Raw genomic sequence first — 27,899 nt, forward strand, 5'->3', positions numbered from 1 at the left:
AATTTTACTCGCGCCCGTTAAGTAAAAGGTGTGATTTACGAACTAGAAACATCCCTCAACTGCCGCTGGAGTGCGTTGCGATCGCGTATACCACGTTGGGGCCCACGTACCGTATGCACAAGTCGCATCGTTCCTGAGCGTTCAGCAGCACGTTGAACTTGGCACGCTCAACGTTAACGTTCGACAGCACGGTCCGTGTGCCGACGACTTCTAATTTACATGACGACACTAGGTAGCTGGCTACTGCGCTACCAGCCACTGCGCATGTGCTAGTTGTGGTTCTGTGAGTGTGTGTGTGCGTGTTTGTATGTGTGTCTACTGCTGACAAAGGCCTTAATGGCCGAAAGCTATTTTTGTGTGAATTTTTTTATTGAGCCTATCGCTGCTCAGCATTTCCGCTATAAGGTGAGTAGCAACTTCCATTCTCTCGTATTGTTACATTCCATCCTCGATTTTCCAATGTTTGATCATGGAGTTACTGGTTGATATTGGAAGGCGTTCCTTTGGGAGGCCCATATCTTCATAGCCCGCCAGCAATTTTATCTCTACAACCGCACTAATGTTTCTTAACTTGTTCTTGTGATCCTTCCAAAATTCATTTCATGTTTCGATTGCACTGATCAACAGTAGAAGCAAGGTGGCCGTTTGTAAGGGAACCTCGTAGTAATAATGACACGTGCAAAATCTCTGGATGCATTCGTCTTTACTTGTTTCTAGAATTAGTTTTAAGGCGTGGATTCTTAGTTTCTCAGAACGTCCGTCACAGAAACCGGAAGATCTTACGATTCCGGAATCAATCATAGAATGACCTCAAAAGAGGAATACGAACGCAACTAAGAGAAACTAATATATTTGACATAATAAAAATAAAGAGGTCCTATTGCATCATCGATAGAACTAATAAACTTTCAGAATCGTTTTAGTATTTTCTTACTGACAGACATGGAAGTTTACAAAATTACTAGCGTGTAGCATTCTTCGATCTCCTAAAGTAATCCAAGCAGGTGAAGCACTAGAACAAACATTAGTCAAGAATAAACTGAACATGTGAATTGTACTCCGCCTTATTTTATATGCTGCTCTAGACATTCACACTTTTTACAAACAAATATAAGTAGTTAATTTCCTATTCTTACAACATTTAAGTCGCTAACGTTTGTAGAAAATTGCAGTACCGAGAGACACAGATGTGAAAAGGTTATATAATGCACATAATCCTTGACTGAATTGTGCTGGGTGGGAAGCACACTCACAGTCTCCAATCAAAGTCAGTAAACATGGTGTCTTGATATCAAATGGCGTGCGAGAAGCTCCTAGGGTTTTTCTCATTCCGTAAATGAGCACACCGCTGGCGTACGTCATGGCAGTGTAGTGGTGCGCACGTGCCACTCACATTGAAACGCGACAGAATGGAGAAAAGGATATATGGTGCTTGAAGGTACCAGTAACCAGACAGTGGATGAGGTTGCCTGTACGTTTGTGAATGAAGGCGGTATCTCCGACGTTTCTACAATGAACGATGTACCACTAGCTGTCACGTAACATGATGTATACTATGTGTTAAAAAGTATCCGAACACCTGGCTGAGCCAGCCGGAGTGGCCGAGCGGTTCTAGGCACCACAGTCTGGAACCACGCGACCGCTACGGTCGCAGTTTCGAATCCTGCCTCGGGCATGGATGTGTGTGATGGCCTTAGGTTAGTTATGTTTAAGTAGTTCTAAGTTCTAGGGGACATATGACCTCAGAAGTAAAGTCCCATAGTGCTCAGAGCCATTTGAACAATTTTGAACACCTGGCTGAAAATGACAAATTCGTTGCACCCTCCATCGGTAATGCTGGAATTCAGTATGGTGTTGCCCCAGTCTTAGCCTCGATAACAGCTTGGACTCTCGCAGGCACACGTTCTATCAGGTGCTGGAAGGTTTCTTGTTGAATGGCAGCCCATTATTCTCGGAGTGCTGCACTGAGGAGAGCTCTCGATGTCAGCCGGTAAGGCCTGGCACGAAGTCGGCGTTCCAAAACATCCCAAAGGTGTTCTATAAGATTCATGTCAGTACTCTGTCGAGGCCAGTTCACTACAGGGTTGTTACTGTCATGTAACCACTTCGCCACATGCCGTGCATTATGAACAAGTGCTCGATCGTGTTGAAAGATGCAGTCGCCATCCTCGAATTGCTCTTCAACAGTGGGAAGCAAGAAGGTTCTTAAAACATCAATGCAGGCCTGTGCTGTGATAGTACCACGCAAAACAACAAGGGGTGCAAGCCCCCTCCATCAAAAAGACGACCACACCATAACACCAGCGCCTCCGAATTTTACTGTTGGCACTACATACACTGACAGAAGACATTCACCGTGCATTCGCCATACCCACACCCTGCCATCGGACCGCCACGTTGTGTACCGTGATTCGTCACTCTACACAACATGTTCCCACTGTTCAGTCGTCCAATGTTTACGCCCCTTACACAAAGGGAGGCGTCGTTTGGCATTTACCGGCGTGATGTGTGGCTTATGAGCAGTCGCTCGAACGTGAAAACCAAGTTTTCTCACCTCCTGCCTAGCTGTGATGGTACTTGTAGTGGATCCTGATGCAATATGGAATTCTTGTGTGATGGTCTGCCTATTATACATTACGACCCTGTCGGTCAACAGACAAGCTGTGATGGTACTTGTAGTGGATCCTGATGCAATATGGAATTCTTGTGTGATGGTCTGCCTATTATACATTACGACCCTGTCGGTCAACAGACAAGGTAGGCCTGGACGCATTTGTGCTGTACGTGTCCCTTCACTTTTCCACTTCACAATCTCATCGGAAACAGCGAACCTAGGGATGTTTAGGAGTGGTGAAATCTTGCGAACAGAAGTATGGCGCAAGAGGCTCCAAATCACCTAACAACGTTCGAGGTCCATGAGTTCGGCGGAGCGCCCCATTCTGCTCTTTCACAATGTCTAATGACTACTGAGGTCACAGTAGGTGGCAGCACAATGCACCTTATACTCGTATGAAAAACGTATGTTTCTGGGGGTGTCCGGGTACTCCTGTTCACATAGTGTATTTGCAGTGGTCGTCGAAATATCTTAGTCGGCAAGGACAGGAAATACAGGCCCACATGTACCAGTTTCCGATCGGAGATTGTGACTCTAAATGCAATCAGCGGCCGTTAATAACATGCACATCGTAAAATCCTACTTCTGACAGCGCCAGGTACAGCTGCCCGTCTTTCATGGCCCACACGACATGAAATCAAACAGGTAATTGACTGATGGCCCAACGAAGCACGTGTTGGACTCATCTACATTGATTCAGAGTACCGAGTGCATCGTCACCTCAACGAGGTTATTATTCACATCCGTATGGACGGTGTAATTCAGACTGGAGGTGCTTTTTTATAGATGTGTTATATTTTAAGTACCGAGAGTCATATACACTCATCCACGTTACCATGAACATTAACCAGTATGCGTATTTGAACGTTCTCAGTGGCCAAGAGTTGACCATAATTCTATGTGTTCATGATGAGTATGCTGTTCCGACTGCAGGCTTCCATCATGACAACAACCGTAACCATGATGCTGCTTGTATATCTTCGTGGTTTACCTAATACGTAGAATCCCGTCACACCTTTACTGGCCCGTTTAATGGTTCAAATGGTTCTGAGCGCTATGGGACTTAACTTCTAAGGTCATCAGCCCTCTAGAACTTAGAACTACTTAAACCTAACTAACCTAAATACAACACACACATCCATGCCCGAGGCAGGACTCGAACCTGCGACCGTAGCGGCCACGCCGTTCCAGACTATAGGGCCTAGAACCGCGCGGCCACCCCGGCCGGCTGGCGCGTTTAATCATCCAATCTGAATGATATAAAAGATTTCTTGGACTGCTGTGCAACAAGTTCATACTCAAGGTTCGTCAATTATTTAATTTGAAATTTCTACATTCATTTAGGCATAATGCGATCTAAATAGCTGTAAAAGAGTTCCTCAGATTTAGCTTAGAAATATGCGTCTTTTTTTTTTTTTTTTTTTTTTTTTAGTGTTCCATACGTCAGTAGTTAAGACTGTAACCCTTATAGCAAAGCTTTGTTGTCCATCTATCTGTCTTTCCGTCCAACTGTTAAGAACCCTTTTTCTCAGGGACGGGTACAAGCACCTACTTGACACTTATGCCACAAACTAAGGTATACAGTTCATTGGCACATCACTGCAAAATATTTAAGATTCGAACTTAATGCCATCAAAAGAGACGTCCATTTATGCCACATATTTTGATTCTCGTAAATTCACTTATAATAACCTATACTGTACTTCCCTTTGGCCTGCAGTCATGAAATTTGGCAAGAAGCAAAGTTTCACACTACAAGTAAAGAAAAAGCATCCGGAAACATGTTAAGTTGTAATTATCTCACACGATTTTTTTTTTTCATTTGATATCCGACTGTCTGTCGCACCGTCTGCTACTACCCGATATTCTCAATAACAGGTTGACGCATCAAGTTGAAATGTTAATGTCGCATATGAAGGTGTTGATTCCCTTGACGGTCTAAATACGTTAAGTTTCTATGTTACTGGAATCAAAATACGCAGCTGTCTATGTCATATCTTTTGACTCTCGCAAACTCACTCATCAAAACTTACACGCCGTACCCTAGATCATTAAACTTGCAAGAAGCAATGATTCACGGTACAAGTAAAGGAAAACACTCTGACAGTGTTAATTTGTAATTATATCATACACAAAAAATGTTTGTCATTTTTATCCGATTTCTACCTTAAAATTAACACATATTCGAACCTCCTGCCAGTACCATTGTCGATAACACAAAAAATTGTCGAGAATTTCGATTTCAGGGATCGATGAACTATCTAATATACGTAATTAAATCTACACGAAACCCTCAGAGCGCGAGCCCTATTCTCACCTGCAAAATACAGGGTCATTCAAAAAGAATACCACAAATTTAAAAATGTGTATTTAATGAAAGGAACATAATATAACCTTCTGTTATACATCATTACAAAGAGTATTTAAAAAGGTTTTTTCTCACTCAAACAAGTTCAGAGATGTTCAATATGGCCTCCTCCAGACACTCGAGCAATATCAACCCGATACTCCAACTCGTTCCACACTCTCTGTAGCATATCAGGCGTAACAGTTTGGACAGCTGCTGTTATTTCTCGTTTCAAATCATCAATGGTGGCTGGGAGCGGTGGCCGAAACAGCATATCCTTAACATACCCCCATAAGAAAAAATCGCAGGGGTTAAGACCAGGGCTTCTTGGAGGCCAGTGATGAAGTGCTCTGTCACAGGCTGCCTGGCGGCCGATCCATCGCCTCGGGTAGTTGACGTTCAGGTAGTTACAGACAGATAAGTGCCAATGTGGTGGCGCTCCATCCTGCTGAAATATGAGTTGTTGTGCTTCTTGTTCGAGCTGAGGGAACAGTCAATTCTCTAACATCTCCAGATACTGTAGTCCTGTTACAGTAGCACCTTCGAAGAAAAAGGGACCAAAAACTTAATTGGCTGTAATGGCACAGAACACGTTCACCTTAGGCGAGTCACGGATTCACAGTGCCCCATATACAGACATGGTGACGGTTGACTTTCCCGTTAGTGTGGAAAGTTGCTTCATCACTAAACACAATCTTTGAAACGAAAGATTCATCTGTTTCCATTTGAGCAAGGATAAAATGACAGAATTCGATTCTTTCAATCCTGTCACCTGCAGACAGCGCTTGAACCAATTTCAGACGATAAGGTTTCATAACTAACCTTTTTCGTAGGACTCTCCATACAGTTGATTGTGGAATTTGCAGCTCTCTGCTAGCTCTGCGTGTCGATTTTCCTGGGATAGAACAAATGCTTGCTGGATGCGTGCTACATCTTCATCACTCGTTCTCACCCGTCCAGAACTTTTCCCTTTGCACAAACACCCATTCTCTGTAAACTGTTTATACCAACGTTTAATACACCACCTATCAGGAGGTTTAACACCATACTTCGTTCGAAATGCACGTTGAACAACTGTCGTCGATTCACTTCTGCCGTACTCAATAACACAAAAGGCTTTCTGTTGAGTGGTCGCCATCTTAGCATCAACTGACGCTGACGCCTAGTCAACAGCGCCTCAAGCGAACAAATGCACAACTAAATGAAACTTTATAGCTCCCTTAATTCGCCGACAGATAGTGCTTAGCTTTGCCTTTTGTCGTTGCCGAGTTTTAAAATTCCTAAAGTTGTGGTATTCTTTTTGAATCACCCTTTATTTTGGTCTCGCCAACATACATATTTATTTAAGACGAAAAATACCAAAGAATCATTTAGTATAAGAATTTGTTATTAAAACGAATCAAAGAGGTGAAAAATTTTTCAAACATATCAAATCACTTACACTGATAAAATTCAAGAAACAACCACTTCCCTGTATATCTCCCTACCATGAACACGCCCCACATTCGTCAAAAACTGCTACACAATAGTAAGGGAAGAAGTCAAGGAAGCGTGTCTTCAGAGACATCCTACAGCCAAGCTTATTATAATTACTTAGCAGTTCACGCATATCCTTGTTATAATTCTGGATCTCTTATTTCTTATGAAATTGTAACAAACTTTCTATATCTTACTGATGCATTATTCTCATCCCCATATAACAAACAATTAAATTGCATTGCTCTCGAAGATCCCTTAGCTGACTTTTCATTCATTTAATCATGGGCATTTTTCTCCCAGGTGCTTACAGGTCTCGCCTTCGTGGTACATTTTATTTATATATTTTTCTATGAAACATAGGTGTGTGGAAAGTGAATATAAAACCGTTATGAGATCAAGTAATGGTTCATGTAGGTATTCTTCTCAACTCAGTTTTGCTATTGTGAGATGCGTAAGCCCTACTGTCTCATTCACGGGCAATACCTAAAGTAGTTTGATTGGATGCCAGGTGAAAATGGAACAACCACAGCGTCATCTATAATATGCCACTGGACTACACTGTACTTGATGGCTTGAAAGAACATTTTCTGTCTGCCTAAGATTTTTTCATGCCAACCACGCACTCATTCAGAACGGAAGAAATCTCATTAACAAAACGGAGAATTACAGATTTCAAATTGTAACAAGAACGAAAGTCTTCACTCTTCAGTATTATTTCCATTAGCTTGTATTAAGCGTTTCACATTAACGTATACCACAAGATTTGCCTGCATTATAAAAAAAATGTGGGAACTTCATCTCTCTATTCCGATAAATTTAAACATTTACATTTGATGATAATGAAATACATTCTTATAGGCGCTATACTAGAAGTACAGTTTAGTTTTTGAAAAATCCAAATTTGTTGTCAAGTCAGTAAAATGACTTAGTCTTGTCTTGTTTGAACGTCATAAGAAACTTCAGTAAAATCTCTTGAAGTGCGAGGCGCAACAGAATGAGCTTCTTCACTTAGGAACGAACCTTATATTTCATTGGTGGATTACGAACACCTATATCTTCTTCTCATGAAACTGGACACACGACAGACGGAATGTTACGGCTGGTCATGTTGTTGTTGTGGTCTTCAGTCCTGAGACTGGTTTGATGCAGCTCTCCATGATACTCTATCCTCTGCAAGCTTCTTCATTTCCCAGTACCTACGGCAATCTACATCCTTCTGAATCAGATTGCGTATACACTCTTGGTCTCCCTCTACGATTTTTACTCTCCACGCTACCCTCCAATACTAAATTGGTGATCCCTTGATGCCTCAGAACATGTCCTACCAACCGATCACTTCTTCTGGTCAAGTTGTGCCACAAACGTCTCTTCTCCCCAATCCTATTCATTACTTCCTCGTTAGTAATGTGATCTACTCATCTAATCTTCAGCATTCTTCTGTAGCACCACATTTCGAAAGCTTCTATTCTCTTCTTGTCCAAACTATTTATCGTCCATGTTTCACTTCCATACATGGCTACACTCCATACAAATACCTTCAGAAATGACTTCCTGACACTTAAATCTATACTCGATGTTAACAAATTTTTCTTGTTCAGAAACGCTTTCCTTGCCATTGCCAGTCTACATTTTATATCCTCTCTACTTCGACCATCATCAGTTATTTTGTTCCCCAAATAGTAAAACTCTTTTACTACTTTAAGTGTATCATTTCCATATCTAATTTCCTCAGCATCATCCTATTTAATTCGACTACATTCCGTTATCCTCGTTTTGCTTTTGTTGATGTTTATCTAATATCCTCCTTTCAAGACACTGTCCATTCCATTCAACTGCTCTTCCAAGTCCTTTGCTGTCTCTGATAGAATTACAATATCATCGGCGAACTTTAAAGTTTTTGTTTCTTCTCCATGGATTTTAATACCCACTCCAAATTTTTCTTTTGTTTTCTTTACTGCTTGCTCAATATACAGATTGAATAATATCGGGGAGAGGCTACAACCCTGTCTTACTCCCTTCCCCAACACTGCTTCCCTTTCATGTCCCTCGACTCTTATAACTGCCTTCTGGTTTCTGTACAAATTGTAAATAGCCTTTAGCTCCCTGTATTTTACCCCTGCCACCTTTAGAATTTGAATGAGAGTATTCCAATCAACATTGCCAAAAGCTTTCTCTACGTCTACAAATGTTAGAAACGTAGGTTTGCCTTTTCTTAATCTTTCTTCTAAGATAAGTCGTATGGTCAGTATTGCCTAACGTGTTCCAGTATTTCTATGGAATCCAAACTGATCTTCCCCGTGGTCGGCTTCTACTAGTTTTTCCATTCGTCTGTAAAGAATTCGTGTTAGTATTTTGCAGCTGTGGCTCATTAAACTAATTGTTCGGTAATTTTCACATCTGTCAACACCTGCTTTCTTTGGGATTGGATTTATTATACTCTTCTTGAAGTCTGAGGGTATTTCGCCTGTCTCATACATCTTGCTCACCAGATGGTAGAGTTTTGTCTACTAGTATTTCCATTCGTCTGTAAAGAATTCGTGTTAGTATTTTGCAGCTGAGGCTTATTAAACTGATTGTTCGGTAATTTTCACATCTGTGATCACCTGCTTTCTTTGGGATTAGAATTACTATATTCTTCTTGAAGTCTGAGGGTATTTCGCCTGTATCATACATCTTGCTCACCAGATGGTAGAGTTTTGTCAGGACTGGCTCTCCCACGGCCGTCAGTAGTTCTACTGGAATGTTGTCTACTCCCGGCGCCTTGTTTCGACTCAGGTCTTTCAGTGCTCTGTCAAACTCTTCACACAGTATCGTATCTCCCATTTCATCTTCATCTACATCCTCTTCCATTTCCACAATATTGTCCTCAAGTACATAGCCCTTGTATAGAACCTCAATATACTCCTTCCACCTTTCTGCTTTCCCTTCTTTGCTTAGAGCTGGGTTTCTATCTGTGCTGTTGATGTTCATACAAGTGGTTCTCTTATCTCCAAATGTCTCTTTAATTTTCCTGTAGGCAGTATCTATCTTATCCCTAGTGAGATAAGCCTCTACATCCTTACGTTTGACCTTTAGCCATCCCCGCTTCGCCATTTTGCACTTCCTGTCGATCTCATTTTTGAAATGTTTGTATCCCTTTTTGCCTGCTTCATTTACTGCATTTTTATATTTTCTCCTTTCATCAATTAAATTCAGTATTTCCGGCTGGTCATAAGCAGTTTATTTTAGCTCGATTTTCCACTATAATAGCGGGAATTTTGCTGACATAACAGTCTGTTATGTGATTTTTGGGCTCCTTGAACCTCTTTTGCCGCTAATTCAAATTTCGAAAATAGCATACAACATATGAGGTCCATATTCGATTTTACAGCCAAAATGTCGGTGATGGGTTTTTTCAGTAGTTGGTGTATTCTTTTTCTTGCGAAGATAATGTCTCTTCTCCACCGACCCAATAAATCTTGTCCCCAATCTTAAAATGATTTTGTGTTTTTTACCTTTCTTTTACACAAATTAATCGCTGTTATATAATAACGGTGATTTCGAAAAATATCACACAAGCTCGTTTCACATTCATATAGCACAAAAAGCTATATAAAACTCGCTTTAGGACAAATTACGATCACTATAAACTACAATATTAAATGAAGTAAGGTTTTGAGCTTGTGCGAAGTGGGGATTGATTAGTATTATTATTGCATTGTTTTATTCTGGCCATATATAACACTTATACGTGTTTTGCCATTAAATTAATCTTCCTTTATTGATTAGAACATCTATGAAACGAAAACCAGAACAAATTTTGCATTTTCTTTCGTTATTGGCATGATGAACTGATAAAAGTTAGGTAGTGTAATACAGTTTACATTTTCACTGTTGCGCGGTGCCGCTTGAAATTCCGGGTGAAATATACTAATCTGCAGGTGCGCAATGTGATAGATCTGTCATATCTAACCCCCATTTACTACCCCCGCCAGGGTATAGCATTCATAAGGAAACTTGTCGGCCGTCTTCTTTGTTCAACTGACGTCTTAATCAAAGCTACACGAGGTGTTACACGATATTAATGTGATGTCTCATGGAGGTGATATACAGTGAGCCAAAGAAGCAAAAAAAGTGGTTGCTAAAAGACGAAAGAAAATAATGAGCGAACGCAGACGAGCAGTATCTCAGACAACTAGACAACTTCAATGGATGACATGATAGGTGAACGTGTACAGCGTAGAAACAGTGAATTTATTCCACGAAGAAGATACATGCCATATTTTATATACACGATCCAAAACATCACGACAACCTGTTTAATAGCTTGTTTGTCCGTCTTTGAAACGAAATACATCACTGATTCTGCCCATCATTGACCCGACAGATTTCTTCGTAGGTGTGTGGAGGTATATGGCATTAGAAGTCTAGGCACAGGTTATGTATTTCCTGTAAATAACGAGCCACTGGTTTGCATATGCGGTGATGGCGCCAGATCCAGACGGGTTCATTAGGATTTGCGTTACGTCAGTTTAGCCGCTGAGACATCAACGTGAGTTCACTACGTGCTCCTCAGACCACTGTACCACGGTTGGGGTTTCGAAATATGAACAATTATACTACTGAAAGCTGACATCGCCGTTAGGGATGACATCAAGAGTGAAGGAATGCAGGTGGTTCGCAGCTGTCGGTGTGCCTTCGATTAATAAATACCAGAGGTCCCATGCAAGCGCGGGAGAATGTCTCCAATAACCTATGTTTCTTGCATATGTAGACTTCGAGAAATCGTTTTACAACGTTGAATGGAATACTCTCTTTCAAATTCTGTAGGTGTCAAGGGTAAAATACAGGGAGCGTAAGGCTATTTACAATTTGTACAGAAACCAGGTGGCAGTTACAGGAGTCGAGGGGCACTAAAGAGAAGCAGTAGTTGGGAAGGGAGTGAGACAGGATTGTAGCCTATCCCCGATGTTATTTAATCTGTATATTGAGCAAGCAGTAAAGGAAACAAAGGAAAAATTCGGAGTAGGAAATAAAATCTATGGAGAGGAAATACATACTTTGAGGTTCGCCGATGGCATTATAATTCTGACAGAGACAGCAGAAGACTTGGAATAGCAGTTGAACGGAATGGACAGCATCTTGAAAGAAAGATATAAGATGATCATCATCAAAAGAAAAACGAGGATAATGGAATTTAGTCGAAATAAGTCGGGTGATTCTGAGGGAATTAGATTAGGAATGGAACACTTAAAGTAGTAAAGGGTATTTGCTATTTTCTGAGCAAAATAACTGTTGATAGTCAAGGTAGAGAGGATATAAAATGTAAACTGGCAACGGCAAAGAAAACGCTTCTAAAGAAGAGAAATTTGATAACATCGAGTATAGATTTAATTGTCAGGAAGTCGTTTCTGAAAGTATTTGTATGGAGTGTAGCCATGTATGAAGGTGCAACATGGACGATAAATAGTTTGAACAAGAAGAGAATAGAACCTTTCGAAATATGGTGCTACAGAAGAATGCTGAAGATGAGATGGGTAGATCACATAACTAATGAGGAGGTATTGAATAGGATTGGGGAGAATATAAGTTTGTGGCACAACTTGACTAGAAGAAGGGATCGGTTGGTAGGACATGTTCTGAGGCATGAAGGGAATACCAATATAGTTTTGGAGGGCAGCGTGGAGGGTAAAAGTCGTAGAGGGAGACCAAAAGATGAATACACTAAGCAGATTCAGCAGGATATAGGTTGCAGTAGGTACTGGGAGATAAAGAAGCTTGCACAGCAGGATGGAGAGCTGCATCGAACCAGTCTCAGTACTGAAGACAACAACAACAACAACAGCAACATAATACTGCTCTCATCAATCTGCGTCCGCGGCGCGCTGCACACTTGAGAACCACGAGTCACGTATCATTATGTCCCAGGCAATTGTTAGAGATGCTGCTTCTCCGCCCGTTCACTACTACCGCTCTCTCAATACGCGCAGGTTAACGAAGTAGGTGCGGCTTCACTGGAGCTGTAATAGCTACACACTGCACCTGCGGGAATGCCGAACAAACATTTCCCTACTCCTCATGAGTCAAGCTGCGCTGCTCCCTCTGCGCACCTAGCGCGACGGAGATTCACCATACGCAAAGATAGACAACGGCATAGCTGCAAAGATAAACAATGTCATAGCTGCTGTCATTTCGACGTAACTATCGATACCTTTAGATAAAGTTACCTTGGCTATTATCCAGCAATTTACAGTATTTACTATATAATTACTCTCAATTATATACATCACAATTAAATACAATATTACATCCATTACATACTAAATATACACTCAAGCGTCAACGAAACTGGTATAGACATGCGTATTCAAATACAGAGATATGTAAACAGGCAAAATGCGGTGCTGGCTATATAAGACAACAACTGTCTGGCGCAATTATTAGATCGGTTACTGCAGCTACAATGCCATGTTATCAAAATTTAGTTTGAACGTGGTGTTGTAGTCGGCGCACAAACGATGGGACACAGAGTTTCCGAGGCAGCGATGAAGTTGGGGTTTCCCCGTACGACCATTTGACACGTGTACCGTGAATATCAGGAATCCCGTAAAACATCAAACCTCCGACATCGCTGCTGCCGGAAAAAGATCCTGCAAGAACGGGACCATCGACGACAGAAGAGATTCGTTGAACGTGACCGTAGTAAAAACCTTCCGCAAATTGCTGCAGCTTTCAGTGCTGGGCCATCAATAAGTGTCAGCGAGCGAACCATTCAACGAAACATCATCGATGTGGATTTTCTGAGCCCAAGGACCACTCGTGTACCCATGGTGACTACACGACGCAAAGGCTTACGCCTCGCCTGGGCTTGTCAACACCTACATTGGACTGTTGACGACTGGGGACATGTTGCCTGGTAGGGCGAGTCTTGTTTCCAATTATATCGAGCAGATGAACGTGAACTGGTATGGAGACAACCTTATGAATCCCTGAACCCAGCATGTTAGCAGGGGACTGTTCAAGCTGTTGGAGGCTCTGTAATTGTGTGGGGTGTGTGAAGTTAGAGTGATATTGGACGCCTAATACATTTAGATAGGACACTGACAGGTGACACCTACGTAAGCATCTTGTCTCATCACCTGTATCCATTCATGCCCATTGTGCATTACGATAGACATGGCCAATTCCAAAAGGACAATGCGACACCCCACATATTCAGGATTGTTACAGAGTGGCTCCAGTAACGCTCTTCTGAATTTAAACACTTCCGCTAACAACCAAACCCACAGACGTGAACATTACCGAGAATATCTGGGATGCCTTGCAACTTGCTGTTCAGAAGAGACCTCCACGCCTTCGTACTCTTACGTATTTATAGACAACCCTCCAGGACTCATGGTGTCATCTCCCTCCAGCACTACTTCAGACAGTAGTCGAGTTCATGACACGTCGTGCTGCGGCACTTAAGCGTGCTCGCGGGAGCCCTATACGATGTTACGTAGGTGTACCAGTTTCTTTGGCCCTTTAGTGTAGTTTCTGTAATAAAGCTTACAGATTCAGGGTTAGAAGTACGGTACAAGTTAACAATGCTATTAAAAGTCGAAAAATTTTAAATAATGCATAAAGTATTTTATATGCATTTTCGGTGTTACAGTTTCCGTATCAGGTTGAACTACTCATGTAGACATTTGGGAGCTATCGCGTTTCATCAGTCCTCATTTCTGAAGAAAGCTGTGTTTGTCTGTTTCAGTCTGTTTCTGGTATCCTATTTGCTTCAACCAACAGGTGTAATCGTGTTCACTGAACTGTGTTCACTCAACTCTTCCGCTACTCTCTCGTTCACTCTTTTAGGAGGAAGCAAGTCACTGTGCTCCTTATTATTATTTTTTCGTCTCTGCTGTATTTGCTCCTCAGTCATAATCCACTCTTATTATAATGACCTTTCTTGCTAATGTTTTTGCCATTTCGTTTAGATTCGAAATTCGAGGAAATTCTGTTTACGATTGTAAATGTGATTCGTTATTTTCTGGGTTACGGCATAAATTGTTTTCTTCGAAGAATGCCTAGATACTTGGAGGTGTCGTATTAATTCAGAAGTCCAATTTCAGATGCATCCTCATCTTGAATCTAATAGCTTGAATCTTAATCCCCCACCCCCTTCTTTATGTTCATTTCCAAACTTCTAGTGTCAGGGCCAGATGATATGTTTGTATTGGTAGAAGACATTTCTGTTGCTTCTAAATGGTGGATCTTTTGTGTTTGTACTGAAGCAAACAGTTTGTGACACGAGTACATCGGACGATTAATATGTAGTTATCTGTACTTGACGATAATACCTTAACCGTTTGAACAGACTGTTAATGAAATGTTGAACAATGAATAGAACGATAAGCGGCTTAATCTGTCATCTTGAAATATGTCCCTACTGATTCTATGGGATGGTGATGAAGAGTTTACAGAATGTTTTATAAATCTTTAGAACTTTAATAAAACGTCTGTTGTAGTTTTCAGTCCAGGGACCGGTTTGATGCAACCCTCCATGCTGTTCTATCCTGTGCAAGCCTCTTCATCTCCAAACAACTACTGCAACATATATACTTCTGAATCTGCTTAGTGTATTCATGTCATGGTCTCCCTCTACGATTTTTACCCTACGCTCTGCCCTCCAATACTAAATTGATGATCGCTTGATGCCTCACAACATGTCCTACCAACCGATCACTTGTTCTAGTCAACTTGTGCCAAAAATTCCTCTTCTATGGTATTCTACCTCCTCTTTAGTTACGTGATCTACCCATATAATCTTCAGAATTTTTCTGTAGCACCAAATTTCGAAAGCTTCTACTCTCTTCTTGTTTAAGCTACTTTACAGTCCATGTTTCATTTCCATACATGGCTGCACTCCACTCAGATACTTTCAAAAAGGACTTTCTGACACTTAAATCTACACTGGATGTTAACAAATTTCTCTTCTCCAGGAACGCTTTCCTTGCCATTGCCAGTCTATATTTTATATCCTGTCTACTTCGACCATCATCAGTTATTTTTCTACAAAATAGGAAAAATCATGTACTACTTTAAGTGTCTCGTTTCCTTATCTAATTCCGCAGCATAACCTGATTTAATTCAACTACATTCAATTTTCCTCGTTTTGCTTTGTTAATATTCATCTTGCATTCTCCTTCAAGACACTGTCCTTTCCGTTCTACAGCTCTTCCAGGTCGTTTGCTTTCTCTGACAGAATTATAATGTCATCGGCAAACCTCATAATTTTTAAAACTTCCTGGCAGATTAAAACTGTGTGCCCGACCGAGACTCGAACTCGGGACCTTTGCCTTTCGCGGGCAAGTGCTCTACCAACGTTTTTCTTCATTTTTTTTTATTTCAATGCGTTACAGACGTACTCGAAGAAGAAAACTCTGTGCAGGACCGAGAGTCGCACTCGGGACCTTTGCCTTTCTCGGGCAAGTGCTCTACCAACTCTTTGTTTTGTTTTTTGTATTTTTTTTTATTATAAAGAGTGTTCAGTTATGAGTAGGTGGAGGTAAGGCGGGCAGGGTTCGGAACCCGAGGCCTGGCCGCGATGTCTCCCCCTACCGTCCCTGAATCACTCCCTCAAAGTATCTTTTTGATGTACACTCCTGGAAATTGAAATAAGAACACCGTGAATTCATTGTCCCAGGAAGGGGAAACTTTATTGACACATTCTTGGGGTCAGATACATCACATGATCACACTGACAGAACCACAGGCATATAGACACAGGCAACAGAGCATGCACAATGTCGGCACTAGTACAGTGTATATCTACCTTTCGCAGCAATGCAGGCTGCTATTCTCCCATGGAGACGATCGTAGAGATGCTGGATGTAGTCCTGTGCAACAGCTTGCCATGCCATTTCCACCTGGCGCCTCAGTTGGACCAGCGTTCGTGCTGGACGTGCAGACCGCGTGAGACGACGCTTCATCCAGTCCCAAACATGCTCAATGGGGGACAGATCCGGAGATCTTGCTGGCCAGGGTAGTTGACTTACACCTTCTAGAGCACGTTGGGTGCCACGGGATACATGCGGACGTGCATTGTCCTGTTGGAACAGCAAGTTCCCTTGCCGGTCTAGGAATGGTAGAACGATGGGTTCGATGACGGTTTGGATGTACCGAGCACTATTCAGTGTCCCCTCGACGATCACCAGAGGTGTACGGCCAGTGTAGGAGATCGCTCCCCACACCATGATGCCGGGTGTTGGCCCTGTGTGCCTCGGTCGTATGCAGTTCTGATTGTGGCGCTCACCTGCACGGCGCCAAACACGCATACGACCATCATTGGCACCAAGGAAGAAGCGACTCTCATCGCTGAAGACGACACGTCTCCATTCGTCCCTCCATTCACGCCTGTCGCGACACCACTTGAGGTGGGCTGCACGATGTTGGGGCGTGAGCGGAAGACGGCCTAACGGTGTGCGGGACCGTAGCCCAGCTTCATGGAGATGGTTGCGAATAGTACTCACCGATACCCGAGGAGCAACAGTGTCCCTAATTTGCTGGGAAGTGGCGGTGCGGTCCCCTACGGCACTGCGTAGGATCCTACGGTCTTGGCGTGCATCCGTGCGTCGCTGCGGTCCGGTCCCAGGTCGACGGGCACGTGCACCTTCCGCTGACCACTGGCGACAACATCAATGTACTGTGGAGACCTCACGCCCCACGTGTTGAGCAATTCGGCGGTACGTCCACCCAGCCTCTCGCATGCCCACTATACGCCCTCGCTCAAAGTCCGTCAAATGCAGATACGGTTCACGTCCACGCTGTCGCGGCATGCTACCAGTGTTAAAGACCTCGATGGAGCTCCGTATGCCACGGCTAACTGGCTGACACTGACGGCGGCGGTGCACAAATGCTGCGCAGCTAGCGCCATTGGACGGCCAACACCGCGGTTCCTGTTGTGTCCGCTGTGCCGTGCGTGTGATCATTGCTTGTACAGCCCTTTCGCAATGTCCGGAGCAAGTATGGTGGGTCTGACACACCGGTGTCAATGTGTTCTTTTTTTCCATTTCCAGGAGTGTATCCCTGAAAGCTCTTTCTTCTAACTTTCCGCCAATATAAAGCGCAGTTGCTTCTGGACGGCCGGTGTGGCCGAGAGGTTCTAGGCGCTTCAGCCAGGAACCGCGTGACCTCTACGGTCACAGGTTCGAATCCTGCCTCGGGCATGGATGTGTGCGATGTTCTTAGGTTCATTAGGTTTAAGTAGTTCTAAGTTCTAGGGGACTGATGACCTCAGATGTTGAGTCCCATAGTGCTCAGAGCCATTTGAGCAGTTGCTTCTACGGTGAATTTTCTCTTCTTTTGCGGGACCTAAATAATCTTCATCCAGTAAGACCTAATTTTTTTGTGTTATTCTGCATGTTATTCTGCTCATTATTAACACTAGCGTGACTTTCCAGAGAATTCGCCCAACAGCTTTCATATTCGTTTTCAGATATTTTCCTTGGGTACTGTTACGATGATAATGTTCTGCGAATCTGACGATACGTCAGACATTCCTCAAATTTTTGATAACCTGTCAAATAAACTTCCAGTTCCTACAATATTCAGTAACTTGGAAGCTCTATCCGTTGTTGACTTGCATTTATTGTATGCCAAATTGTGACGGGTTTGCTGGATTACCCATTTCTTCCACATCAGCTCCATTCTCCAGTCCCGACAGTTCCTCTTAATCACTTAGGCCTTCGATGTACTGCCGTCTTCTGTGACCCAGTTCGTGCACTTGACACTTCAAAAGAGCAGCATGGACGCAAGCTCTGTACTCACTTCAACATTCATCATTCTTTACAATTTGGACCGATAGCTGTAATAAAGGTAGATCAATGGAGGACCATTATCTTCTGCGACGTGTCTCGGTTACAACTCATGAAACGCGATGCCTCCGCCCGATTGTCTATGGTACATCTAATGGTGGACGCTAACGTCTACATCAGTGGAAGTTGACTGCGGCAGTTCACAGAGCCCCAGCAGAGGCAGCTTCTGTGTATGATCATACCGGCGTAAGGCGGTATGTTTTCCGAGTGTGAAATTAATTACCAATTATTTGCTAAACTCTTCCCTTATAGCTATTCATATAAACTCATATAGTAAAACAAACACCTACATTGCGCAACAGAATTGAAGGATCACTTTTTAGAAAAACGTTTTCCCAATGTGACGCTTATATTTGAAATTTGGCTCAGAGGTGACTACGACCTTCCACTGTGATGGTGCAAAAGCGTTCCACCCTGCAACGTCACTCTCGGGCTCGACGGCGCTTCAAACATGGAAAATGGAAAAGAGCGTATGGGGCGACAGTGGCCGGGAGTTCCCATGGGTGAAGTTCGGCCGCCAGTGTCAGTCTTATTGAGTGCGACGCCACATTGGGCGACTTGCGCCTCGACAATGGGGATGAAATGATGATGAGGACAGCCACTGAGGGGAAAAAATCTCCCTCACCAGCTGGTAATCGAACCCGGGCCCCCGTGCGTGGCAAATGGGGCGGACCAGGTGCTTCAACCAGAGGAGTGTCGACACATGCGGAAATAGGCTGGAGCTCAGAAGTTCGTGTGTGAAGTGGGTAATGATTTCACCTTAATTGTGCCCAACGCCACCCAGGGCATGTTACAATATGGGAAGGCCGTCATATCCCCCGTCTTATCGACATTTGACACCTTTTTTCGACGCCCCTGCTACGGAGATAATAACGGCGTCAGCCAGCACTGATATCACACAGTTCTTTATTGATGGCCGAGGAAAGTATTTCAGACACACCGCTGTTCAGAACTGACACGAAAATGCCTCTGGCGGTGGTATAGAAGGCGTCAATGACACAACTCCTTTCCTTAGGGTGATGATTGCAGCATAATTCGCCGTCCTAGGGATCGTCTTAAGCCACAGAAGCATGAGAGATTGACACATGCATGAATACTACGAGAATAGGTCCCTTTGAGACCCCAGTTGGACAATACCCTTGATAGTACCCGCCCAAATTTACTTTAAAAATGTTACATTACGGAGAAATCATGCAAAGTAATCCTAGGTGCTTGAGAACTTTTAACATTGTAGCGCGTCAGCAATCGTGAATAATTTAATGATCATAAAGAATCCACCTCGACTGCAAATAGGAACCGGATGATGACCTAGGTTTCGGCGCGGATTAAAACGCTTTCTTCGGAACACACTAAAACTACCAACTGCCTAAAGAAGCTTAGTGCAACATTAATACAGAACGCCGAAAAGGGCAAAAGACTCGCATAAAATGTAAAATAAACGATACGTGTACACCATGTCAATAGCTGTACTTAGCTCTAACGTCAGAAGCGTGCTTCCTCGCCCTAGCCAACGTTCGGTGGGCAGCGGACTCTCAGTTTAACTGAGGTGGCGCCGGAAGCTGGGCTGTGAGAATGTCAGAAAGGGAAAGCGCAGGCGCAAATTGAGAAATCGTCTTCTTCCACGTGACTGGCAAAAAATGTGTTACGAAAGTGACCCGATAACCGGGTTGAAGGCGCAGGACGTTAGTGCGTATGTATGTATAATGTCCTAGCTCGAGGACGATTTTGTAGAACTATAGAACGTGGACAGACTGAAATTATATATGTGGAATAGCAAATTCCAATGATGGTCAAAACGCATGCACGCAGGACAGACAAAATACCATCAGCTAGAAGCAGGCTAAAAATATAGGGGTGAATGACCCATTTCTCAATTACTGGGGGTCGGTGATAGAATCTGATGACTACACTTATGCAGGCGGGGGTGGCCGAGTGGTTTTAGGCGCTACAGTCTGGAACCGCGCGACCGCTACGGTCGCAGGTTCGAATTCTGCCTCGGGCATGGATGTGTGTGATGTCCTTAGGTTAGTAGCAGTAAGGTGTACAGATTTTCGTAATTGTGACGTATATGGTGAACAACCCGGATTTCAGTTAAGCGAAACGGACTATGTCTTTAAAACAATTTTTAAGGTGAACATCAGTAAAAATAAAACGTAAATAATGGAGTGTAATCGAATTATCATTCAGCCCATTCTGGGGAAATTATATTAGTAAATGTGTAACTAGTGCCACAGTCATGGCGGCTTCAAGAGTATTGAGAATATAAAATACACATAGACTGTAACAGCAAGATAGTTTAGGAAGACGGGGAGTAAGTTGACATTGAACGTAAATTTCAGGTGTATGTACTATTTTTATTTCCAGAACGAGATTTTCACTCTGCAGCGGAGTGTACGCTGATATGAAACTTCCTGGTAGATTAAAACTGTGTGCCGGACCGAGACTCGGACTCGGGACCTTTGCCTTTCGCGGGCAAGTGCTCTACCAACTGAGCTACCCGAGTTCGGATCTCGGTCCGGCACACAGTTTTAATGGTAGGACAGTGCCGTTATCAATAGGCAGACGAACAATACAGGCAAGAAGAGAATAGTTTTTATGATACATGGTGACAGGAGAATGCTGAAGATTATGTGTGTAGATCAGATAACTAAAGAAGTGGCACTGTGTCGAGTTAGGTAGAAAGACAGTTGAAAGAATCGCAACATAAAAAACGTACTCAGTTAATCTTGGGAGAAAATAAATTTATTGAACAATTTGACTAAAAGAATTGAGAGTCTGGTAAAACATATTACAAGTCATCAACGAAGAATTAATACATAACGAAGGAAAATGGGGTGCTGTGGTGAAAAATTGTTGAGGTATGTCAGGGCTTGACGACAATTCTACTTTCTCCTGGCTTTATCCTGCGTCTTCACTGGGTCGGCATGATATTTCGAATTCGGGAATTCTCTGATGTTCACTCCATAACGACCCAAAGCACAAATTGTCATTGCTGTAATAACGCTCACTGGCTGCACAGATGTCCATCCCTTCATTAAAGAAGGAAGCTGATAAAGGAATGCTCTGCCATAGCATTACCTTCCATGTTTTCAGCATTCTAGTCTGTAAAATGAAGGCTGGATTTCAGAACTTTAAAGAGTGTTTTATCGACCTCACTACCAAAATAAAAGTTGATGTTCATGGTTACAATGTACATTTTTGAAATTTTACAATGATGAAATTTTCAACAGGTTTCCGTGAACTGTGGTTTAAAGTCCATATTCTACAATGGAGTAGTGATAGGCCATCGTTTTCTTTAAATCACGCCTTGAGAGACCACAATTTGCCACTGCTCAATAGTTTGTAGATACCTAGCATAAGCTAGTGGTCCAATAAGTCTGCAAATGCACATATCAACATTGAGACACAAGACTTAATACTATTACTACATCAAAGTGAAAAAACATAGACATAACAAAGCTATTAAATTCTATGTCTGAAGTGATAGATCTATCGGAATTTCAAGCCAGAGAACGTGCTTAATGACAGTATTGACAACAAGGGCGATGAAGCACTGGGAAGGTCATAATTGTATGTGAGGTGATTTTAGTACCTGTTGTTTAGGTTTTGATTCTAGTTTCACAATAATTACTAATTGCACAACAGTCAAAAAGGCGTTATTGCCGATACCTTACTCATGACATTTTTGTGAATTAACTTTAATAATGATAATAGTCCCAAATCTTAATTATAATTTCATAACACAAAGTGGGTGCATTATTTTTTACAGGAAATGTAGGATTTTGAGTCTTGGTTAAGAACGAAACAAATCTACAAGATTGATGGTTTAGTTACAAATTAGATTTTGACAAATATCTATTTTCCTGAAAATTTCATATCTGTGCTTTGGGTCCTTATAATACTCAGTGCCTCAATTACTGGGGCCGAGAGGAAATTTAGTTGGACCACAAGAACATTTACTTACGTATTAAGAACGCGTGAGCAAGAGAACACGGGGAAAGCGAGAGGGAGAGTTAGAGAGAGACAACAAACGCAAGAACTCTTGTTTTCCCGGGGACAGTCATTATGTCTCGGTGAGAGTGTAACAAGACCTTTCTCCCTGTGGCTTCAAAGCGCTGGATTAAGGCTAAGCGTTATCTCTAAAACTAGATGACAGAAATGGCGGAAATACTTCAATTAGAGCGCGCGCTCCAAGTTTTCTTCTCTTTTCTGGATTATTGTCTGCCGAAAGATTTAAGAAGTTCGCTGATTGCTGACTCAAGATGGGCCTCGGCGATTGGATGAAGTCGCGCGAGGGCCCGGCGTCCCTTATCTCTGTAATTAAAGAACAACTCCGATTGCAGGCGAGAACTTTTCGTCGTCACTAATTGAATGCAAATTGGGTTAATTTATAAGTCTCACCTCAGTCAAAGACTTGCCGGTATTAGTAATCACAGATTTAAATCTGTTTTAATAGGTGATTTGCTTATGTGTACTTGCCTTGAAACTTAGTGTAGAGCTCATTCCTAAACTGTCTTATGTTGTACAGTATTAAGACTGGAATGTTAATAATAAATAACATAGGAACATAATGAGCGTTCTAGCTATCCTCGGAGCTAAGGACTACTTGTTGCTTTATCTGTTTAGATCAAAGAGTCGTTATTGAGCTCAGAAAGGAATTCATTCATTCAATTTCTTCAGGATAAGGAACTAGTAGAAAGCAACAAGAAACGCTACATATGATGATTAGACTGTCACCGATGAGCAGAGTATTAATGTGTACTCTAACTCTATTAATTTCGTGTATATACCTAATGAAAGTGCAAACTGATTCTCTGGAATTTTCAATTATTTATTGTAATAACAGTTAAATTTAATCTCAATTTAATTGATATTTAACTGTATTACAGTATTTTCGTTACTGTACACCAATAAATGAAAATATAAAAATGAACTTATACAGTCGATAATTATAAGAATATAGTAAAAGCAAAACATATTCATGGACTCACCGTTGGGCGGCTGCAGAAGACCTGCAAAAGAGAGACCGAACCTCATTAGATTAGAAATTTGTCATCAAGTGAAGATAGTCAGCAGTAATGTTTGCCCCAAAGGCAGAGAATGAAATAATGAAAACCGGGTCAGTTCGAACAGTGGGAAAAAGAATTATTACCAAACAAAAATTTCTCAGTATTATGCTGAATATTTTGATTGTCTTTACAAACTATTTCTTTACATTTTGAAAGAACGTACGAGTCCTTCTCAATCGAAATAATTCTGTAGTTCTTCATAATGGAGGAAGAAACTTTCTCGAATATATTTTGTGTTATACAATTCTTTTTCCTTTTCTCTAATTTAAATTGGAGAACTGTCCACTAACTTCAGTATAAAACCTGACACTCTAAATGAACCTGAGACTGTGGAGAAATACCAAGTCTTACATGCAGAGCTATATAGTGCAATAGTTAAAAGATTCACGTCCGTTAAAGGAGTACAGCATACTCCCAACGATAAGTGAAAGTTTTAATTGATAAGACGTCTTAATCACGGATATCGAAACCATCCTTCTCTCTGCCAACTGTGAAATATTGCTAATGTCACTGGCTTAACATTTCAATGACTGTTGTTTACTTCTAGTTCTCGTTCCTCTGACAAGATTTTCACAATAAGTCATTACGAGGAACGATTATAGCTTCAGAACTGAAAATGCCACTCTTTGGAGCCGCCGTTTGTTAACATTTTGTTTGCCTTAGAGAAGTTTTACGTTTACTAGAATGCAATTGGAGGTGTTCAACATTAACAATACTGTCAGAAATTGCAGCCCAATTAAGTGTATGTGCCGTAGCCAGATGTGTGCTCTTAGATCGAAATGCGTGCCTCGTGAGATCTGTTGCAGTATGACAAGCAAACTGAGGCTAGACATTTGAGGAGCAGGAGAAGCTTTGTCTGAAAATTCGCACAAAATGCCACGGATAGAGACTGAAAATGGCTTACTGCGTAGCTGCAAGTTGTTGGGCTATTGCAAGTAGAATTGACTGACGCCAAGAAGAGAAATTGAGCCCATACAGCAAGAGACGTGCACGCCGTACTGTGGGTGTCGCCATAATTGTTCGCCATACCCAAGCCCACAGCTACCCGATAAGATTTCTATAGTAAATTTAATTCTGTACAGCGTAAACCGTTCATTTAAACTGTGTTCTAATAATCTTTTATGAACTCTAAAGAAAGTGATTCACCCTGTTATTTCATCCTAATCAACACCCATATAGGGTTTCTTTCTAGTGTTTGATGAATCCGAGTATCCAATTTATAAACTTACTAAGTGCAAAGTTAATATAATGAGGTACCATTTGAACTGTTTCTGTGTTTTCTTAACAATTGCAAAGTGTTATAGTAAGTGTTTGCTTAAGTAAAATTCAATCAGAGTGTAACCAAGTAACTACAATCTGGTAAATTACTATACAGAGAACTGTTCATAGAATAATAGCTTTTGAAAGCAAATTCCAGTGAGAAAGGGGTTTTCGTGAAATGAAATGATCAGTATAAAAAGTATATGCTTCACTATCTAAGTATTAAGGTACTAAAGTCGTTTATTATTGAAAATGCTTTTCTATAGATCACTCTGGCCAATTTTTTTAGCTTCTTTATCTACTAGACTTTTTCTCTTTTAAAAACGTAGTGTATAAAGGTGTAGTTGTCAAGAATAAATTCCAGTGTCTGCACCAATATTTTTTACGCGGAGTAATATTAATTTGATGAACCAAATTAAGCAGTTGGAAGAAAGTTGGCCAAATTCATACTTCTACTTTTCCAGACTTCATTTTTTTATTACCAAGGATAGTCTGGAGACCATTAGTACATGTTTTGAATCACTAAATAAACTTGGAACTGAGTTGTCCCAGCTTCAGTATAATATTATTCATATTGCGTTTCTATTTAACTGCTGGGTAAAAGCCTAGGAAAAAAAACTGAATAGTTTTATTTACTTGTCCATTAGACACAACACACTGTCAAATCCTGCAAAACGGATAAGTCTATTGATTATCCTTTCCTATTAACAGGACTATCCTCCCATAATGTACGAGTGACACTCCAAAAGAAATGCACACTATTATTTCTTAAATCCGTCTTTTATTCTACATGTTTGAAAGTTTTACAGTGTGTAGATACATCCTTTAGAAACAATATTTTCATTTCTCCACATAATTTCCATCCCTCTCAACTGCCTTACCTCATCTTGGAAACAGAACCTCTATGCCCACATTGTAAAATTCTGGACTAACCTGTTGGAGCCACTGTTTGGCAGCGTGCACAAGGGAGTCATCGTCTTCAAACCTTGTTCCATGAAGAGAATCTCTCAGTTTCCCGAAGAGATGACAGTCACATGGAGCCAGGTCAGGAATGTAAGGTGGGTGTTTCAGTGTTGTCCAGTTTTGTGTTCGCTTCCATGGTTTCTTGACTGACATGTGGCCGAGCACCTTGTTTAACGCTAACACTTTCTGTATTCTGCAAACACTTAATTTTCCTTCACCTATCCCAACGTAGCGTGACAATTCGTTCATTGTGATGCGTCTGTCAGCAGTCACCAATTCGTTAACTCTCTGATAATTGTTTGGAGTGTATGCAGTACGACGCCTGCCGCTGCGAGGAAAATCCTCAATATTTCCGTGCCCACTTTCATCACGTAACCTGCTTGCCCACCGACTAACTGTACTGCGATCGACAGCAGCATCTCTATACACCTTTTTCAATCTCTTGTGGATGTTCCCCACTGTCTCGTTTTCACAGCACAGGAATTCTATGACAGCACTTTGCTTCTGACGAACGTCAAGTGTAGCAGCCAACTTGAAGACCTACTGTGACGGTGCCACTCACGGGAACAGGTTTAATTAGGTTTGAAAACAAGAGGGTAGGATGTATCTACCCAATGTAAAACTTTCACACATGCAGAATAAAAACTGTATTTTTACAAAAATAGTGTGTAATTCTTTTGGAGTGACCCTCGTACTTTATTGGGAAACTACACTAGATTTTAGTAAGAGCTTTTCCTGTAACAGAATCTTTGTTCTGTTGGAGTATAGTGTACGTGACAACATGGAGTCTGGGTTTTCTGTTATTTAGGTTAAAGCATATTAAATTACAATAATAGTCATAGGGTTATAACGTAGCCTGATAGCTTAATGGATATCGTTCTGTTTTTTCGGATGTGACGACAGTTTATAGAGGTCGAATCTGCATCCCGAAGACCAGGACAGGGCGGAACATTTGTGACATCAGAAACAGAGGGGTGTTATTTGGATCTAAGGCCACGATGTTATCGTCTTAGTACTGCATGGCAGCCGGCATCTGACCTCGCAGCAGCCACTAGACGTGATGCACTGAGGCGAACGGTGTACAGAAGGCTTCGACAGAGCGGCGTTTACTGTAGGAGACCTGCTGTTTGTGTACCTCTGATGCATCTTCACAGAACGGTACGTCTACCGTGGAGTCGTCGGCATGCCACTTGGACGGTCGAACTCTGGGCCAATGTTCTTTTCACAGATGAGTCCCCATTTGATCGGGGGAGTGATTCTCGACGGAGGCAACGTGGAACTCGATTTTTGGACCCAAACATTGTGGAAAGAGATCGATATCGAGGTGGATCGCTATTGGTGTGTATGGTAAACACACGAACACCCCTTCACGAAATTGTACAGGTCAACCGGGACTGTTTAACTGCTGTCACGTATCGTGACGCGGTCTTGGGAGCTTACGTGCGGTTGTTGCGAGGTGCTGTGGGCCCAAATTTCGTATTGACGGACGATAATGCCCGACCTCCTAGAGCACAGGTGGTTGGTATCTTCGGGAATGGAATCTATTGAACCCATGGCGTGGCTTGCTCGCTCTCCCGATTTGAATCTCATAGAGCATGTCTGGAACGCACAGGGCGATCTGTTGCACCATGTCAGCTTCCACCAATCGCTCTCCAAGATTTGAGAGCAGATCTGCAGGAGGAATGGCGTTATTTCCTCAATATAAGATTGATGACGTCATTGCCGGCCGCTCTGGTCGAGCATTTCTAGGCGCTCCAGTCTGAAAATTCTCGACCGTTACAGTCGCAGGTTCGAATCCTGCCTCGGGCATGGATGTGTGTGATGTCCTTAGGTTAGTTCGGTATAAGTAGTTCTATGGAACTGATAACCTCAGATGTTAAGTCCCATAGTGCTCAGAGCCATTTGAACCATTTTTGATGACGTCACTCATAACATGCCCCGTCCTTGTCATGCCTATGTTGCTACTAGAGGTGGCCAACCCCCATACTGAGCAAATTAACCAGTTGTCAAAACTTTTATGCAAATCCGTCAAGTTGGAAAACGAGGATCATTTTTCTCCACTGTCATGTATGTGACAGTTGTTTACTATCTATATTCTTTGCATTGTATCTATTTTACTGTCGCCTGTGTGTAGTGTTTTGTAGCAAAATAAACGGAACCTTGCGAAATTTCTATTTGTTACTTTAATTTTGGACACCACTGTATGTCGTTCAGCGGCCATGAGTATTGCGAATGTGTGTCATTCGCTTAAAAGAAGTTCCTGTTAGACATATCGCACCATGACATGTAAACTACAAGCTGTTGTCACTGTTCTAGTAACTGCAGTTTATTGGTTC

At 42.0% G+C, this 27,899-nt stretch overlaps 1 protein-coding gene across 1 annotated transcript in view; it reads right to left on the bottom strand.

Moving 5' to 3' along the window:
- LOC126267844 (uncharacterized) overlaps nucleotides 1-27,899 on the bottom strand; it is a 1,288,882-nt gene that overhangs the window by 71,774 nt on the left and 1,189,209 nt on the right. Inside the window, exon 5 of the mRNA XM_049973152.1 lies at nucleotides 23,263-23,283. Within this exon, the coding sequence (XP_049829109.1) occupies nucleotides 23,263-23,283 (21 nt within the window). The remainder of the gene's footprint in view (nucleotides 1-23,262; nucleotides 23,284-27,899) is intronic.

The sequence above is a fragment of the Schistocerca gregaria genome, chromosome 4 (genome assembly GCF_023897955.1).
Source record: "Schistocerca gregaria isolate iqSchGreg1 chromosome 4, iqSchGreg1.2, whole genome shotgun sequence".
Taxonomy (NCBI): Eukaryota; Metazoa; Arthropoda; class Insecta; order Orthoptera; family Acrididae; genus Schistocerca; species Schistocerca gregaria.